The sequence below is a fragment of the Lemur catta genome, chromosome 20 (genome assembly GCF_020740605.2).
Source record: "Lemur catta isolate mLemCat1 chromosome 20, mLemCat1.pri, whole genome shotgun sequence".
NCBI classification, from domain to species: Eukaryota; Metazoa; Chordata; class Mammalia; order Primates; family Lemuridae; genus Lemur; species Lemur catta.
In genome coordinates this window covers 22729481-22744308 of record NC_059147.1, presented here as the reverse complement: position 1 = coordinate 22744308, position 14828 = coordinate 22729481, and the positions used below count along the sequence as shown (strand labels likewise).

Below are 14828 nucleotides of genomic sequence, written 5' to 3'. Positions count from 1 at the left end.
CTTTCTGAGCCGCTGGCATCTTTGCTTCTCCCCAGCCGCCCATTTCTTGGTCCTAATGTGTCACCCTGTCACTCAGTACTTAGTGTCACCTCCCTGTGCTTGAGTCCTGGGCAGGGACAGGGACGCGTTCGAACTCTGCCCTGCAGCGAGGAGGACCCGCCCGAGGGAGACACACAGGCGGGAGCTGCCTCTTGTCACCCCCACCTCTCCCTCCTAATCGTGTGTGATCTCGCCAAGAGCCACTTTATTATTTGCTGGAACTTATCGATCCTGGCTCGAGGGCCCGGGAGCTGCGGAGTCCTGTGTTTCTCTTGCGAAAACAAACAATCACACCGAGAGGTTGTGCCTTTCAGTCCTGGTGGGCAAAGACTGTCAACAGAGCAGGTGCCTGGAATTAGGCTGTCCGTGGGGCAGGAGGGATTCCAGCTCCTTCCTGCGCAGAGTCGCTTTCCCTGAATGACCTGGAGTACCACACAGTGGACAGGGGGCAGGGACTGCTGGCTTCCATGCACAGCGAGTGAGCAGTGGCACTGTCCTTGCAGTGTCCTGGACCCTCTCCAGCCGGTCCTGTCCCTGTGGCCTCCTGTAGTCCCTCCTTCTCAGCAGGAGAAATAGTCTCATGCTCGGCCAACAGAGACGTGCTGGGGTCAGCGCTGCTCTCCAGGAGCTGTGTCTGATGGGACAGGCGGGCCACAAGACACCCGGGCACTGGGCCGAGGAGCCCGTGAAGGGAAGACCAGCTCCTGCTGGGTGGCACTGAGCAGAGTTCCACGGGGTGGCTCGCCTGAGCCCAGGTGAGACCAAGACAAGCAGGGGCCTGGGGTGTGGGGGCCCTGGCGGGGGTGTGTGGCCCATGCAGGGCTCGGGCTGAGGGAGGAGGGGAACTGGACGTGGCATGGGAGGAGGAGGCCCGTGGCAGGGGCAGGACGCCGAAACCACAGTTGGGCCAGTGCAGAGGAACAGTGCAGTTGGAGACGTGGGGTGGACACTGGGTATCTGCGGAGTGACAGGACAGTCTGGGATGGACAGGCTGGGCCTGGGCCACAGAGCAGCCAAGGTGTCCTTCTGGCTTAGGGATGGCGGAACTGGGAGAGGGGCAGCTCAGGGCAGATGGTGACTGGTTCGGAGTGAGTGGGGGACGTGTCCAGGAGGCAGCAGATGCAGGGCTGGCCGGGTGGGGCAGGCGGCTCTGGGCTGGGACAGGGCTGAGGGCCATCGGCACGGGCAGACGTGGGGGCTGTGGAGTTGCACTCACTGGGCCCAAGGTGACCACCTGCACGTGAAGAGAGCAGGCTGAGTGGGGTGGCCAACCCCCAGCTCGGGGTCACTGCGGGATGCAGCAGGCCTGGAGCTGCCGAGAGAAGCTGCAAACTGGGTTTTATGTGAAATATTTTGATTTTGAAATATTGGCCAATACAAAGAAAAGTGTTTAATGGCATGCACCAAATTAAACATAGCTGCAGACCAGTTTGAGACCCAGGAGGTAGAAGAAAATGAAAAAGAACATTCAAGGCAGAGCTGCAGAGGAGGGGCTGTCCGAAGGAGACTGTCGTTGACCTTGGTGGGAGCAGTGGTCAGGGTGCCAGGGGTGGGGGGATGTGTGGATTGGCTGGCACAGGGGGGCTAGGGGGCCCAGGGAGGTCCCTGGCCTCTGAGCAGTCAGCAACGGGGTGGGAGTGAGAAGCCGCACCCTCCCACCCTGGGCCTCATAACACGTCCCCTTCTTCCCCAGAAAGGCACTGCCACTGCTGAGACGAAAATATATCCATGGAACAGAACACCAACGAACCATATGCCAAAATAGGAAGGCTGGATCTATCTGTCAGAGGAGTTAATTCAATGTCAGCGTCTCTTGCTGTGAATGAAGAGCCAGGGCCCCAGCTCTGGGCCAGGCAGAGCCACATGAGAGCCATCGAGCAACCCGGAGCGCGGGCCGGGGCCCTCAGGAGCCTGCCCTGGCGCCAGCAGGCTCGGAGGAGACACCAGCCCTCGCTCCTGGCGGGCGCTGGGCGCACACGCCAGCATTTCCCGGGCAGGCTGAGTGCAGTCACCCCTGGAGGGGAGCTGAGAAGTGAGAGAAACCCCCTGGGCAGGCCCCAGAGCCTCAGCCCTCCCTGCTGAGCCCCCACTTTTTCATGTCTCAGAGGGAGAGAACCCCCACCCGAAGCAGCTGCTGCCTCTGGGGGCAGAAGGCCCTGTTCTGCATCCGCTGCCGAATGATGCTTCGGAAAACTCTGGAAGCACCAACAGCGGCTTTTGGACGGAGAACAAAAGTCGACACTCAGTGTCTCAGGCTCCATGGAAGATAATGTGTAATGACCAAATTACCGCGGTCTAAAAACTACTCCAATTGCATCCAAATTAGCAGAAATAATTATGATTCACTTTAATTAGTGACTATGGAAGTGAAGCCACAGGCTGGTGGGCAGAGAGCCTGGCATGGCAGCTGTGTGACAGCCAGGAGGGAGGGGCGTCCGGGTCGGTAAAGCTGGTGGCCTCAGCGACACAGGCGTGGGAATGGGCCTGCAGACCTGGGAGTCCGTCTGCCTGCCTACCGCACTTGCTCCACGCTAGTCTCGCCGCCTCCTGTGAACCCCTTCCTCCTCCTCTTCCTCCCCTTATCACTGCCACCATCGCCACGGCCGCCATTGCCACCTGCCCTATCAGAGGCCTCACCGCTCTGGTCAACTCCCACCCTGTCCCCATCATGTAGATGGGGAAATGGTGGCTCAGAGATCTGAGGACCTGGCCCAGGATCACCCAGCTCGGTCTGTCTGTGCCCAGAGCTGTGGTTCTTGTCCCTCCATTTGTGTTTCCGTTGTCCCCGAGCAGGACCCTCCTGCTCGGCTCCCTGCAAGGCCTTGTCGGCCTCCCACTCCAGCCCCCCGAGGGTGAGGACTCCCGGCCTCAGCCCGCCTCCCTGAAAGGCTCTGGGACTGGCTGGCGCGTGGGCCTCAGGCCGGCCGAGGCCTCCTACCTTGAGAAACAGAGCTCCCTTGGAGGCCAGGGCATCGGAGTTCCGCCCGTTGGGGTAACAGTGATAGGCCACGTCCATGACGGGGGTAGCGGCTGGCAAAGAGGAGGCCGCTGTTGAGACACTTGAAGCTGCAGCAGCCTTGGCAGCCGTAGACCCCGACGTCGTACAGGATGTACTCGAAGTAGCCGTGCAGCTGGTCTTTCAACTTGGTGGCCGCCCGCTTGTCGAACACCTCCTGCAGGCACAGGAAGTCCAGGTTGGCGGGGAAGAAGGCTGAGACCTCATGGTCAAAGGCCTCGTCCGGGTGCCGCCTCTTGCGTGCGGCCGCCTTCTTCACCACCGAGGCCTTGTACAGGAGCTTGCTGTTGGCACCCGGCTCCCCGTTGCCGCCGTCCGGCCCGGCTCGCGCCTTCACCAGGGACTCCCTGGAGGCTGAGGGGCTGCCCAGGCTCCCCGAGTCCCCGTCCCGCTGATTGTGGTTGGGTGTCTGGCCCCTCGGGCCCCCGCCAGCCCCGTTCCTGGCCTGGCTCCCAGGGGCAGGGTCGTCGCCTTCAGGTGGCCGGCCCCCATCCTCGCCACCGCCACCGATGCGCACAATGCAGGCGTCCTCAAGGCCGCAGCCATCAGCTGGCTCCCCGGAGGCCGGGCCGTTGGCAGCCTCGTCACCGGGGTGCCGCCCGCCATCACCCTTGTATTCCACAGAGGCTGTCCTCTTGATGGTCGCGGGGACGGCCCTGGCCACGCCATCTCCGCCCTGCGGAGACACCAGGCTGCTGAAGCTGGCCGCGCTGATGGAGGTGTTGGTGGGCGAGTCGATGTAGATTTTGATCTGGGGCCGGGCGGCCCCGTTGCGGATTCTCTGCCCGATCTCTTTGGCCCGTGCTTGGGTGTTAAAAAGGTTGTTGTACCTGGCGAGCGAGTCGGGCAGGAGGCAGAGGTTGGCGGTGGCGAAGCAGAAGCTTTTGCCGGCCCCTGTTCCCTTCCATTCACCGAGCAGGGCTGCCCCGCCGGCCAGGCCCTTGTCTTCCAGCCGTGAGTAGACGTAGGGCCGGCGGGCGGACTGCAGGGGCGACCAGAAGAGGAACCCGAGCAAGGCAAAGGGCAGCGCGGCCACCAGGAGGGCCAGGTAGACGGGCGTGAAGAGCACGGTGCAGAGCAGGTGCAGGCAGCACGGGTCGTCCGCCTGCTGGCGCTTCTCGTAGGTGGTGGGTTTGAAGGAGGCCAGGAGCCGGTCCAGCAGCCAGTAACATGGGAAGATGAGGGCCCAGGACACACGGTGCAGGGCGGACAGACAGCTGTTGGGAAAGGGGGTCGTGTACAAAACCATCGCAGCTCGCTGGGCGCCGCGGCCGGCCCTACTACATGGTGTCCGTGGCAGCCGCGGGCACTTTCCTGGCGGGGGTGGGCGAGTGGGGGTGTGGCGGCCGGAGGAGGGGTCACCTCCTGGTGAGACGCGACTCTGGATGGTCAGCGGCGCGTGTGGGCCGGCCTGTCATGGTTCACCTCAGTGGGCCATGCTGGGCCACCAGGGCCTGCTGGAGAACCTGCGGAGACAGAAAGTGAGGGGCTTCTGGTGACCTCCAGAGAAGCAGGCCGGACACTGGGGCCATTGTCCCAGCTCACCCCGTTCCTGCTTCCTCCGATGTGAGTAGGGCTGTTCTGAGACCAGGACGGAGCCAGCGAGGCCCCAGGGGCGTCTGGGGGCCAAGAGACGGCACCAGCACACTCCGTTTCCTGTGTGCGTTTTGTTCTCTTAGAGTAAACAGCTTGGTGGCATGACTGCCCCTGACTGACCATCTTCACCTTATAACCTAACTGTTTGAAAAATGGCCCTGGTTTTCAGAGGGGCACAGCTTTGTGGACACATGGGAGCCAGGCTGGGGACCCTAGTGGCTGCCCGTCAGGAGCCAGGGCTGTGTTTAGAACAGGCAGGCCGGTGACCCTGGGTCAGAGGGGCCATGATCACAGCCACCTGTCACTGAGTGCCAACCAGGTCAGGACAGAGCATGAACAAACAGCAGAGAAAAGGGGCCAGAGAGTCCTGGAGCAGAGGGCAGTGTGGCTGTCAGGGCCCCAGGGCACCCACACCCCCCACACAGCCTCGCTCTGGCTGTGGCCCCGCCTGCAGCACCAAGCCGGGCACTCCCACCCCTCTGACCCCGGGCAGGAGCCCCCGCCCCGCAGAGAGGATCCAGGCAGAGTTGCCCAGACAGTCCCTGTGACTTTTGGAGAAGCTCCCTGGGGCTGTGTGGTTCTGACCCCACTCTCCCGCGTGACCTCCAAGATGCAGCCCAGACGAGGCCCCCAGCCACCTGAGCAAGTCCACCCTGGGCCCCGTCCCCGGCCGCGCAGGAGCCGCAGTGGGTCTCAGGGCAGGCACAGAGCTCTGCCCAGGCGAGGCCACCAGGTGCCTTTATTGTGCTGAATGTAAAATCAATAAAGACAAGAGTCCGGAGTGTTTGCCCTGCCTCTGGGGACTGTGGGGGTCGCTCTGTGGAAGTGTGGCCAAGCGTCACTAGACTTTTCCTGCCCCAGGGAGTGGGCTGCTCATTTCCCACCCACCATCTGGACACAGCCCAGCTCCTGGCCCGGCACCTGCCCCACACTCTCTCCTCCTCCTCCTCAGCCCCCATCAGTCCCTGCTGGCCCGGGCCTGTGACACACTGCACCAACTTTGTCAGCTGCCAGCCTCCACGATGGCTGGAGGGACGTCCTCTGTCTGTCTGCCGTGTTCAGGCCACCTCGCACCCAATGGGGCCCCTCGTCCGCCGTTCCCGGCCGTCTGCCCTCTGCCAGCCTTGCTCACCCTTTCTCTTAAGACACAGCTTAGAAGTCACCTCCTCAGAGAGGACTTTGGGCCTCCCCCTTGCCCAGGTGGCTTAGGTGCCTCCACCAGGGGCCCGTCCCCTTGGGAGTGGCCCGCTGGTCTATATCCCGGATGCTTCTGGACGTGTCCCCCTGCCCAGCAGGCAGGGAGCTTCTGGCTCAGCAGGGACGGGGAGTCCAGCCCCTCCCCGCCTGCCATCGGGCTTGGGAGACTCCAGGACGTCGTCGTACTGCCTTGTTCTGTCTGTCAAACCCCAGCGATTGCTGCGAGAGACTCAAGCCTGCAGTGGGAGTGACAGCGACTCACTCTCCCACCCAGGCTGGGGGGCTCAGCCACCCTCAGCGGCTCGCAGGCCTCGTGTGTGGCGCAGGCTGCAGTGAGAGGACACGGGGCGGCCCACAGGGACCTGTGTCTCTGCCAGGTGAGCTGGGGCCAGGCCAGAGGGGGCAGGGGGGACAGGATAGGGTCTCTCAAGGCTCCCTAGCCCCAGGAGTCCCTGCAGTTGGCACCAAGGTCCTCAGGCAGGGGTCCAGGCCAGACACCTGGGCCACCTGGATGTCGCCCCAATGTCACAGTCTCCCTCCCAAGTCTCCATCATCTCTGCGGCCTGAGGTCACCAGCCTGGCCCAGCCAGCACTGTCTTCCCCTGAGTCCCCCTACCCAGCACCTACTGCTGTCCTCGGTCTCAGCCACAGCCCCAACCCCGCTGCCCCGTGCTCAGAAGGAGCTTCCTAAACACATCTGATTCTCTCTCCCTCTGCTGGTCCCACTATCCCAAGGGACAGAGCCTAGTCTCCCAGTCTCTGTGCAGGGTCCCTTTGTGCTCCTGCCCCACCAGCTCTTCCCTCATCCCCCCACTGCACTCCCCCGGCAGGAGGGGCTCCGGCACCCCGGTGGGCTGTGTACCTGCCGGGCTCTCTGCTGGACGCTCCTCACTGCTCAGGGCGCAGCCCAGGTGCCCCCTTATTGGGGAAGTCTTCCTTGACCCCATCCAAGGCAGCTTGGGACCCCCAAAATGCTCTCCACACTGTGCTGTCACCCTGCCAAGAGCTGGGGCCGTTTAATGACTGGGCCTCCTACTGGGCCGTGGGTGCCAACAGGACACGTGTCGGTTTGTGGCTGAGCCCCGGGTGTGGCCCCCGTCTTGGGAAGGGAAAGAGCAAATGAACAAGTGACTGGCTGAGGAATGAATGGACCCTGCTGCCTCAGGGGCGACAGAGGGGGGGCAGGTGGAACAGGTGGGGCTGTGCGGCCCTGAGGAGCCGTGGCCACCGTGTCGGGAGTCAGGCCTGGTCTAAGGCAGTGGCGTGGGCTGTGACATCTCTGGAAAAAGGGTTTAGGGGGCGGGTCTGTCCTGTTTGCACCACACTGCCCTCCAAGCAGACCTGTCCCGGGTCCCACAGGGCGGCTGGGCTTTGTCTTGGGTCAGGCAGATGGGGCCTCACTTCATCAAAGCATTCCTGAGAGGAAGTCCTCAAACCTTCCATTGTTGTGTGTGGCTTGTCCCCAGCACTGGCTGATCAGGGTTGGGATCTACTATTAGCTGGGACAGGGCTATTGGGGGAGCGTATGGGAGAGAGACTCACTCCTCAGCTGCCCCGTGTGCCCCTCACTCCCGCTGTGACCCCAGAAGCCCTCTGGGCAAGCTCCCTTTTGTCCTGCCTGCAGTGGCAGTGAGTGGCCAGGCCGGAACTTTCTGCCTCTCCTGGGCTGGGCAGAGGAATGTCTCTGGTCCTCATCCAGGCGTTGGTGGGATTTGAGGTGGCCCCACTGTGATCCTCTAGGGTGTGGCCGACCCGAGCATCCCAGCCCTCCCTGCTGCCCCCGTGCCCCTGCCCAGACCCCCTGGACAGGGTGCCCTCCCGGGCGCTGCCCACCTGCTCCGCTCCCACGTGTGGCCCCCACAGCCCCGCACAGGAGCTGCCGACACAGGACACAAAAGGGCTTGCCACCGATGGAGCGGGTTTCTAAAGCTCTGTGGTTAACTATTTTGTCTCAGGGAAATGGAAGGAGGGTAAACAGTCAACAACACATTAATTAGTCTGATCTACACTTTCCCCATGAAAGAGGAGAGCTAGACATTAGAGGCTGGCAACTGCTCAGGGAATCCTCGAGTCCTCAGAGGGGTGGCCGGGGCAGGATGTGCTTCCTCGGGGCCTGGGCACTGGCACCCACACAACCCTAAGTCTAGACAGGAGAGGCAGAGGTGGACAAGGCCTGGGCAGGACCCAGGAGGCCAGAGCCCCGGCCACCCCTGGTAGGCGTGGGGCAGTGCCAGGAAGCAGCTCTGCATGGCACCGCTCCACCACTCGCTGACGTCTGCAGTCAACCCCCCAGCACCGAGACACCTGGTTGCTGGTCTGGGTCCTGCAGGCACCGCAGCGTGGGAAGGGCAGGGGGCCACTGTGGCTGCCCAGAGGCTGAGCCGAGGGCCCAGGGCTGATCTGCCATCACCGGGGGAGGGCACCCTCAGGAATCGGGCCTGGCCACTGCTGCTACTGGATGCCAAATACCACCGGCACCAAGACAGACATCCCCGCCCCAGCTCCCCGGGAAACGGACCCGGCAGGCGTGCGGTGCACAGGCCCTGCCTGCAGAGAGGCTCCAAGGGTCCTATGTGGATGCTGGTTTTGAATTTGAATTTCTCCTGTGGCGGGAAAGTGAGCAAACCAGACCAGTTAGTTCTGCCGGCCGAGGCGAGCCCTGGCCCCTCTAAGGAAGCCACACCATCTCCTAGGGATCCCTGGGCCTGGGGGCTTCTGCAAAGTGATGCAGGTTGGGGCTTGCCCCGGTGTGGGGCCAGGAGGGGCTGTCCCTCCTGTACTGCCCTTTGCTCTGCCCTCGTGCCTGCTGGGCCTGCTCTAGGAGTCCTTGCCGTGCCCGCAGGCCCACGTCAACACCAGAGCTGGGCCAAGGCTCGGGTTTCCGCAGGAAAGGCCACGTGCATTGCTCCAATCCAATTACCTGAGTGTGCCTGCATCCACCAGCGGCACCTGCATCGGGCCGGCCCATTTCTGCCTGGATGCCTGCGGAGGAGGAGTTGGCATGGCAACGCGAGCCCTGAGCTGCTGAAACTTAGAGTCAACTTGTCTTTGGGAGGATGGAAAGAAAGGCTGAAGAGGATGCCTTTCTGAGTGATGTGGGTGAGACAAACCCAGGCGAACCCCTGGAAGTCACATCCCAGGCAGAACTGGGGCCAGGGGGGCCCGGCATGAACACGTGTTCATAGTGACTCCCACAAACATGGTGTGGTGGCAGCTGAATGCCTGTTCATCCTCCTAGGTCCTAAGCTCCTGCCTCTTTCTCCCTGAAGCCCTCCCTGCCCTGCACGCCCCCGACTGTCACCCTTATCGGGTCCATTTGCACCACACAGGCCCGAGGCCCACCCTGCTGCACCCCCCAGGGAGGGCAGTGAGCCGGGCCAGGCCCCTGACCCCAAGCCGGATGGCCACACAACCCGACTGGTCTAAACCCTCCCTGGAACTCTCTGGGCCGCTCAGGAAAGAGGCCTGCATTTTCTCTGAGATGAAAGCACAAAGAGCCTGAAGCTTCTGGAGCTTTCCTTGAGAGGGAATCCAAGGTCTCAAAATAGATCTTGGGGCTGAGGAAAGAGATCAAGTCCTAGTGACATCTTTGAGCTGTAATGTCTATTTGTCTGAAGCCCACACAACCTACAGACTTTCTAATTAATGACTCAGCAAATTCCCCTTTTCTTTGCTCTAGTCACTTTGAGTTGGGTTTCTGTGACTTGCCACCGAAGGGATCCTGTCTGATATGAACTAGCTACGTGATCTTTCTAAACCTCCGTTCTGTCAGCTCCTCTCCTGTGCAAACCTCCTGGGGCTCCCTTGGGCTTCCCCCTGGGCCCAGCGGAGGCTTCCTCCTGAGTCCCGGGGGACCCCCCCCCGCAGGACCTGGTGCCCCCAGCCTGCACCTCCTGAGCAGGCAGACGTTAGGAGCACGAACTGAGGTGTCAGATGTGCGGGGTCAGGTCATCCTGCTCGAGATTGGACAAGTTGCTCAACCTGCCCTCCGAGCCTCAGTTCCCTCACGTGTCAGGCGCAGGCAGCAACAGTGTCTCAGAGGAGCCAGCGACGTGCGTGTGCAGCACCGGGTGCAGTGCCCGCCTCATCGCTAGGACGACCCCTGTCGTCACTGCTACTGCTGTGAATCCCCGTGCTGCGGGGCCTCAGGATACAGCCCGAGCCTTCGAAGTTTCCCCGGCAGGAGGCTGGTTTGCCTTACGGACAGGGCACCCTGCTCTCCCGGACACTGGGGCGTCCGTCTCCTGGCAGGACGTGATCAGAGCTGTCTGTTGTGGGCTGCTTGTGCAAACCCACATCACGGGCCTCTGCAGAAGCCAAGTGCAGGCAAAGGGGCTGTCAAATTTTCAAAAAGAAACTTCCCACAGGTGCTATGACTGCACCGTGTGGCTTCAGCCAGCCGGCCTGGGCGTTCCCGTGGCGGGACTCAGGAAGCCCAGCTGACGCTGATTCGGGCGTGATTGGAAAGCACATCTCTAGCCAGGATGGTGGTGCCGGAGCCAGCCTGACACCTAAAACAGCAGGATCCCTGTCCGGGCCCTTGTGCTGCCGAGACACAGGCAGTGGCCCCATCCCAGGGGGGCAGCTGAGTTTTGAAGACCTGGCTCTACTGCCCGCACCCCAGAGTCATCTATTAGTGACCACAGAGGGTGCCATTACAGGAGAAGGCTGGCTGGAGGCTGGCACCTAGACCCACGCCTGAGCCACCCCGAGTGGCACCTCTCCTCATTCCCACTGTCCCTTACATTTTGCTCGAGAACCTGCCTGCGACCAGGTCTGCCTGCCTAGCGTGTGCTGGAGCAGAAGGCCATGGGGCTCCCACCGTCCTGTGCCGTCACGGAGGCTGAGCCCGGGACAGGAGAGGAGGCTGGGGGGTGAAGGCTCCCTCCAGGATGAAGCTGGGGCCTTCTCCACATGGGGCGCTGCAGGGCGGAACTGGAGTGGCACGAGCCAGCAGCCGAGCACCTAGCCAGGCAAGGCCTCCAACCTCAGGTGCTCTGAGCTTGCCTGGATGCCGAAGTCTGTGCCTGGACTGGGCCTTCAAATAGTCCCCAGCAGCCCATGTGACCTGCATCAGGTGAGTTCCGTGGTGTCTGCTGTGTGAGTTGGGGGGGGAGCCTAGCACGCTCACAGCTGGCCAGCGCCACCGCCACCCCCGGGAGACCCTCCCCAGGACGGAGGCCAGAGGAGTCTCGCTTCTCTCAGGCTCCTTTGATGTGGCTTCTGTCCCAGCAAAGTCCCCGCTTCCCTGACACCAAGGCTGATGTTCATGGTTCACGAGCCCAGCACGGCTTGGAACGTACTTTGCTTGAGGAGGAAAGACAACATCCTTTCCGTGGGAGTAGAATTTGCAACCCAAGTCCGCACAAATGCTGGGCTTAGGCAGACCCCGTGCCGCCTGCGTCTCCAGGTCCGGGACAGGCTGGCCGGCTGAGCAGCGTGGGGGCATATCAAGGCACCAGAGAACACAGATTAAGACGACAAACCTTCCTAAAACAGACTTGCTAGCATTCTTCTGAAGGGAAGCGTTTCGCATTCAGCCTAAAGTTCTCTAAGCAAAGAACATTTAACAAACTGAGTCCTAGAGGAAAATGTATGCAGAGCTTACAAAGCAAACGAGTGACAAGTAAGTGAAATCAGCTGTCAGCATCTCACCCTGGGCGGCTGGGCCTGAGGGCTGGTCTCACTCAGTCCTGAGGGTCGAGGCCCCTGTCGTCCCCCCCACCCCCTCCTGAGCCCTTTCAGAGACCTCTGACCCCAGGCCACTGCTCTACTCTGGTCCTCCCTCTGCACACTGCACCGGGGGAGCCCTTGGCTCTGAGAGAACCAGCCAGAACCCGGCCGTCCAGTGCCTCAGGGCAGCGGACTCCTCGCCCCGTGAACGTGGACTGAGAAAGTCCCTTCCTGCCCTGTGCCCGTGGTCAGCCTTAATTTTCAGAGGAAACTGTTTCTGCTGGAAAGGAGGTGCTCTGGGGCCGGGGGCAGCACAGGGAAGCCACAGACGTGGGGAAGGAGGTGCTCTGCGGGGTCGGTGCACGGTCCCAGGGCTGAGCGGGGCCTGCAGGGGGCGGGCAGCAGGCCGTGTTGGGGGGGGTCTGGCTGACAGGCACGACCAGGGCTGGACGGGGCAGGGCCTGGGCATCGGCATTAAGCAGGGAGTCTGGGGCGCTAGGGGTGTTTCACACAAGGGTCTAGGGATTTCTGGTGGCAGAGACTTTGCCTTCTACGTTGCATATCTGAGGTGGGGGTGTCCTCCAGAGAGGGCGGGGGCTGGAAGGGAGGGGTGTGGGGTGGAGTAAGCAGCACACAGGGGGAGGCAGGTGAGGCGCAGGGCCAGGGAGAGCTGAGACAGGGCACGAGGGAGCACAGGGGGTCCTGCCCGCCAGGTGCTGACCCGACTGCAGGCAAGGAAGAGACGGCGGTGGAGGGAGCTGGGGACCTCGGGGCTGAGGGGAAGACCCCATGCATTCACTCAGTTCGCCCCTAGTTAGGTTTGTTTAACTTAAGTGCTTGGACTGTGCAGACAGCATCCCACCTGCCCCACGCCGAGCGAGCATGATAACCCTTCTGCTCAGAGCATGCTGCCACGTCTGTGTCCTGCGCTCCAGCAGGGCTCGGTGGCCCTTGGGGAGGTCTGGGTGGTAACCCAGCTTGAGGCTGCCTGTCCCCCCACCACTAGAGAGGACGAGGACAGCATGTCTCACTGGGCTTTCTGGGAGTCTTGGTAAGACAATGTCCAGCACAGAAGTCAGCACCGACGAGGAAACAGTCTCTGCAGCTTCAACCACATTTGCTTTAAGAAATAGGCCCAACCGGAGGTCTAAGCTGCTGGATTCCGCATCTGTTTCTCCTCTCTCTGCCCTAGGTCCTGGGCCACCACCCTCTCACTGCCCCCCTGTTTGTGGGACTGTCCTTCTCGGAGCCCTCTGGTGTCCATCCTCCCCTGCCCACTCCCCAGGACCCGGACTTTCCCTGCCTCTTCCCTCCTCTCTCGGTTGACCCCTCATGGGTCACCTATTCCCAGGTGACAGCCAACCTAGGTGCCTCCTGACTTCTGCCCCCTCGAAGTTCACCATTCCGCCCCCTACTTCCCCACACCAGCTGTGTCTCCCAAGTAGCCTGGGGCCCTGGGCCTCCTCCATGCCCACCCCTCTCGCCTCCCACTCTGCATCCCTAACCCCTTGCATCTGTTCCCCAAGCTGGGGTCCCAGGGCGGGCCCACCCTCTCCCACCCAGATGCTGCAACAGCCTCTGCCTGGTCGTCTGCCTGTGCCTGGCCTCCCTCCTCTGGCCACCTGGTGGAATCTTTCTAAATTACACGTCAGACCACATTGCTCCCCTGTGACCCTTCAGTGGGCTTCTCCTGACCCCAGGAGGCTGCCTGAGCATCTGGGCAGGGACGGGCAGGCTCTGCCCAGTGGCCCTATTGCTCGGTGTCTTCTGCTCCTGGAGCCCCAGAGGCCCGGACCTGAGCAGCTGCCCACCAGGCCCTTCCTGGCCTCCACACCTTTGCTATTCCTCAAACTCCTGACTTCAAATGATCCTCCTGCCTCAGCCTCCCAGAGTGCTAGGATTACAGGCATCAGCCACTGCACCCGGCCACCTTTGCTATTCTTTGGTGGCCCTCATCTGTGTGTGCGAAGGGGTGTGGCCTCAGCAGAGGAGCATGGGGTTCAGGAGCCATGGTCCCTCCCTCAGACCCCAGGCAGCCTACCCATGGCCCCAGGATAACTAGGGGACCTTTGGCTTAGGTCAAACAGGCCATTTCTCTCTTGACAGCTGATTGTTTCTGTGCATGTATTGTACAAGTTTGCAGTCCGCATGCCAGAAAGGTGACCAGCCCCTGTTGGATCTGACAGCTTCAGATCTGTCAAGCTGGAAACAGAGCCGAAAGACAGGAGGCTCGCACTAGGCCAGCAAATTCCACCCGTCAAAGCAGGAGGGAGGGCCTTGCAAGTGTGGCCGTGGGGATTGTCTTAGTAGGACCAGGGACCCTGCGACATGGAACTCTGGGGGTGGGGGGTATGGTGCTCACCCACCCACCCTACCTCCAGTCCCAAGGAGTGAGGGTTCTGTTTCCTAACTGAGGCCAGATAAGGAGGACAAGGACTGTGCTCCTCTGTACCCACCGTGGGCACCCAGTATTTCATCACCTAACCCAAGCCGTGTATGAAGTAATAGGAACCCTTGATAGCTAACGGACAAGGGGCAGCCCTGCCCTCCTGCAGTCCAGCTCATCTGAGGCCACCTGCCGCCTGCTCAGGACCTCAAACTCATTCCCTCCCTCCCTTCCTTTCTCTTTCCCTGCTGAATCGCGGGCCAGTCTCTGCTCAGAGAGGAGGGAGACTGGAAATGAGCATCAGAAAGGCAGCAATATTGGACCCACCTCTTGGGGACATCCCAGCTCATGTCACACAGTGCACACCTTTGAACATGCTCTCACACTGAGCGTGCGTCTACACCGCACAACCACCCCAAATGGGTACAGTTGGCCCTACTTATAGACGAGGAAACTGAGACTCAAAGAGGTAAATGACAGTCCCTGAGAGGTACAGCCAGGTCACCTGACACCAATGTCCCATTTTCTCTCTACCTTTCTCACCAAGGCTGAATATAAGTGATACGTAAGCATACTCAAAAATACGTAAACGAGCACGATCCAACACCAATCCCCTCTTACCTCTGGGACAAGTTCCTGGGGAAGGGTAACAGAGTCCCTACTCTGTGCCCCCTCCCTGTGTCCTTCTCCCTCAATCCCTACAAAACAAGATCACTGCCCCATATGAATGAAAATGCCAGCGATCTTCCCCCGCTGCAGCCTCATCTACCTCCTCTTGTTCTCCCATCCAGTCACCACTACCCGGACCCCTAAATCTACCTGCCCCCAGTCTGGTGACCTCCTTGGCAACCCTGAAAACATTTAATTTACCAATATTTGGGAAGGGGTGGGTTCTTATAATGGTCTTGCTGTTCTGGCTCC

General features: G+C 61.4%; 2 protein-coding genes across 13 annotated transcripts in view; one reads left to right on the top strand and one right to left on the bottom strand.

Moving 5' to 3' along the window:
- Positions 1–3889, top strand: part of PRMT7 (protein arginine methyltransferase 7) — a 54551-nt gene extending 50662 nt beyond the window's left edge. For 10 of the 12 annotated variants that reach the window (XM_045533413.1, XM_045533409.1, XM_045533408.1 and 7 more), the window contains 2 exons: positions 543–794; positions 1733–3889. The gene's annotated coding sequence lies outside the window, so the exon portion shown is untranslated. The remainder of the gene's footprint in view (positions 1–542; positions 795–1732) is intronic. The other 2 variants (XM_045533410.1, XM_045533412.1) reach the window with 2 other exon arrangements.
- Positions 1–14828, bottom strand: part of SMPD3 (sphingomyelin phosphodiesterase 3) — a 77398-nt gene that overhangs the window by 8165 nt on the left and 54405 nt on the right. The window contains 2 exon segments of the mRNA XM_045533416.1: positions 2978–3061; positions 3063–4521. Coding sequence (XP_045389372.1) covers positions 2978–3061; positions 3063–4304 — 1326 coding nt within the window. The 5' untranslated portion in view covers positions 4305–4521.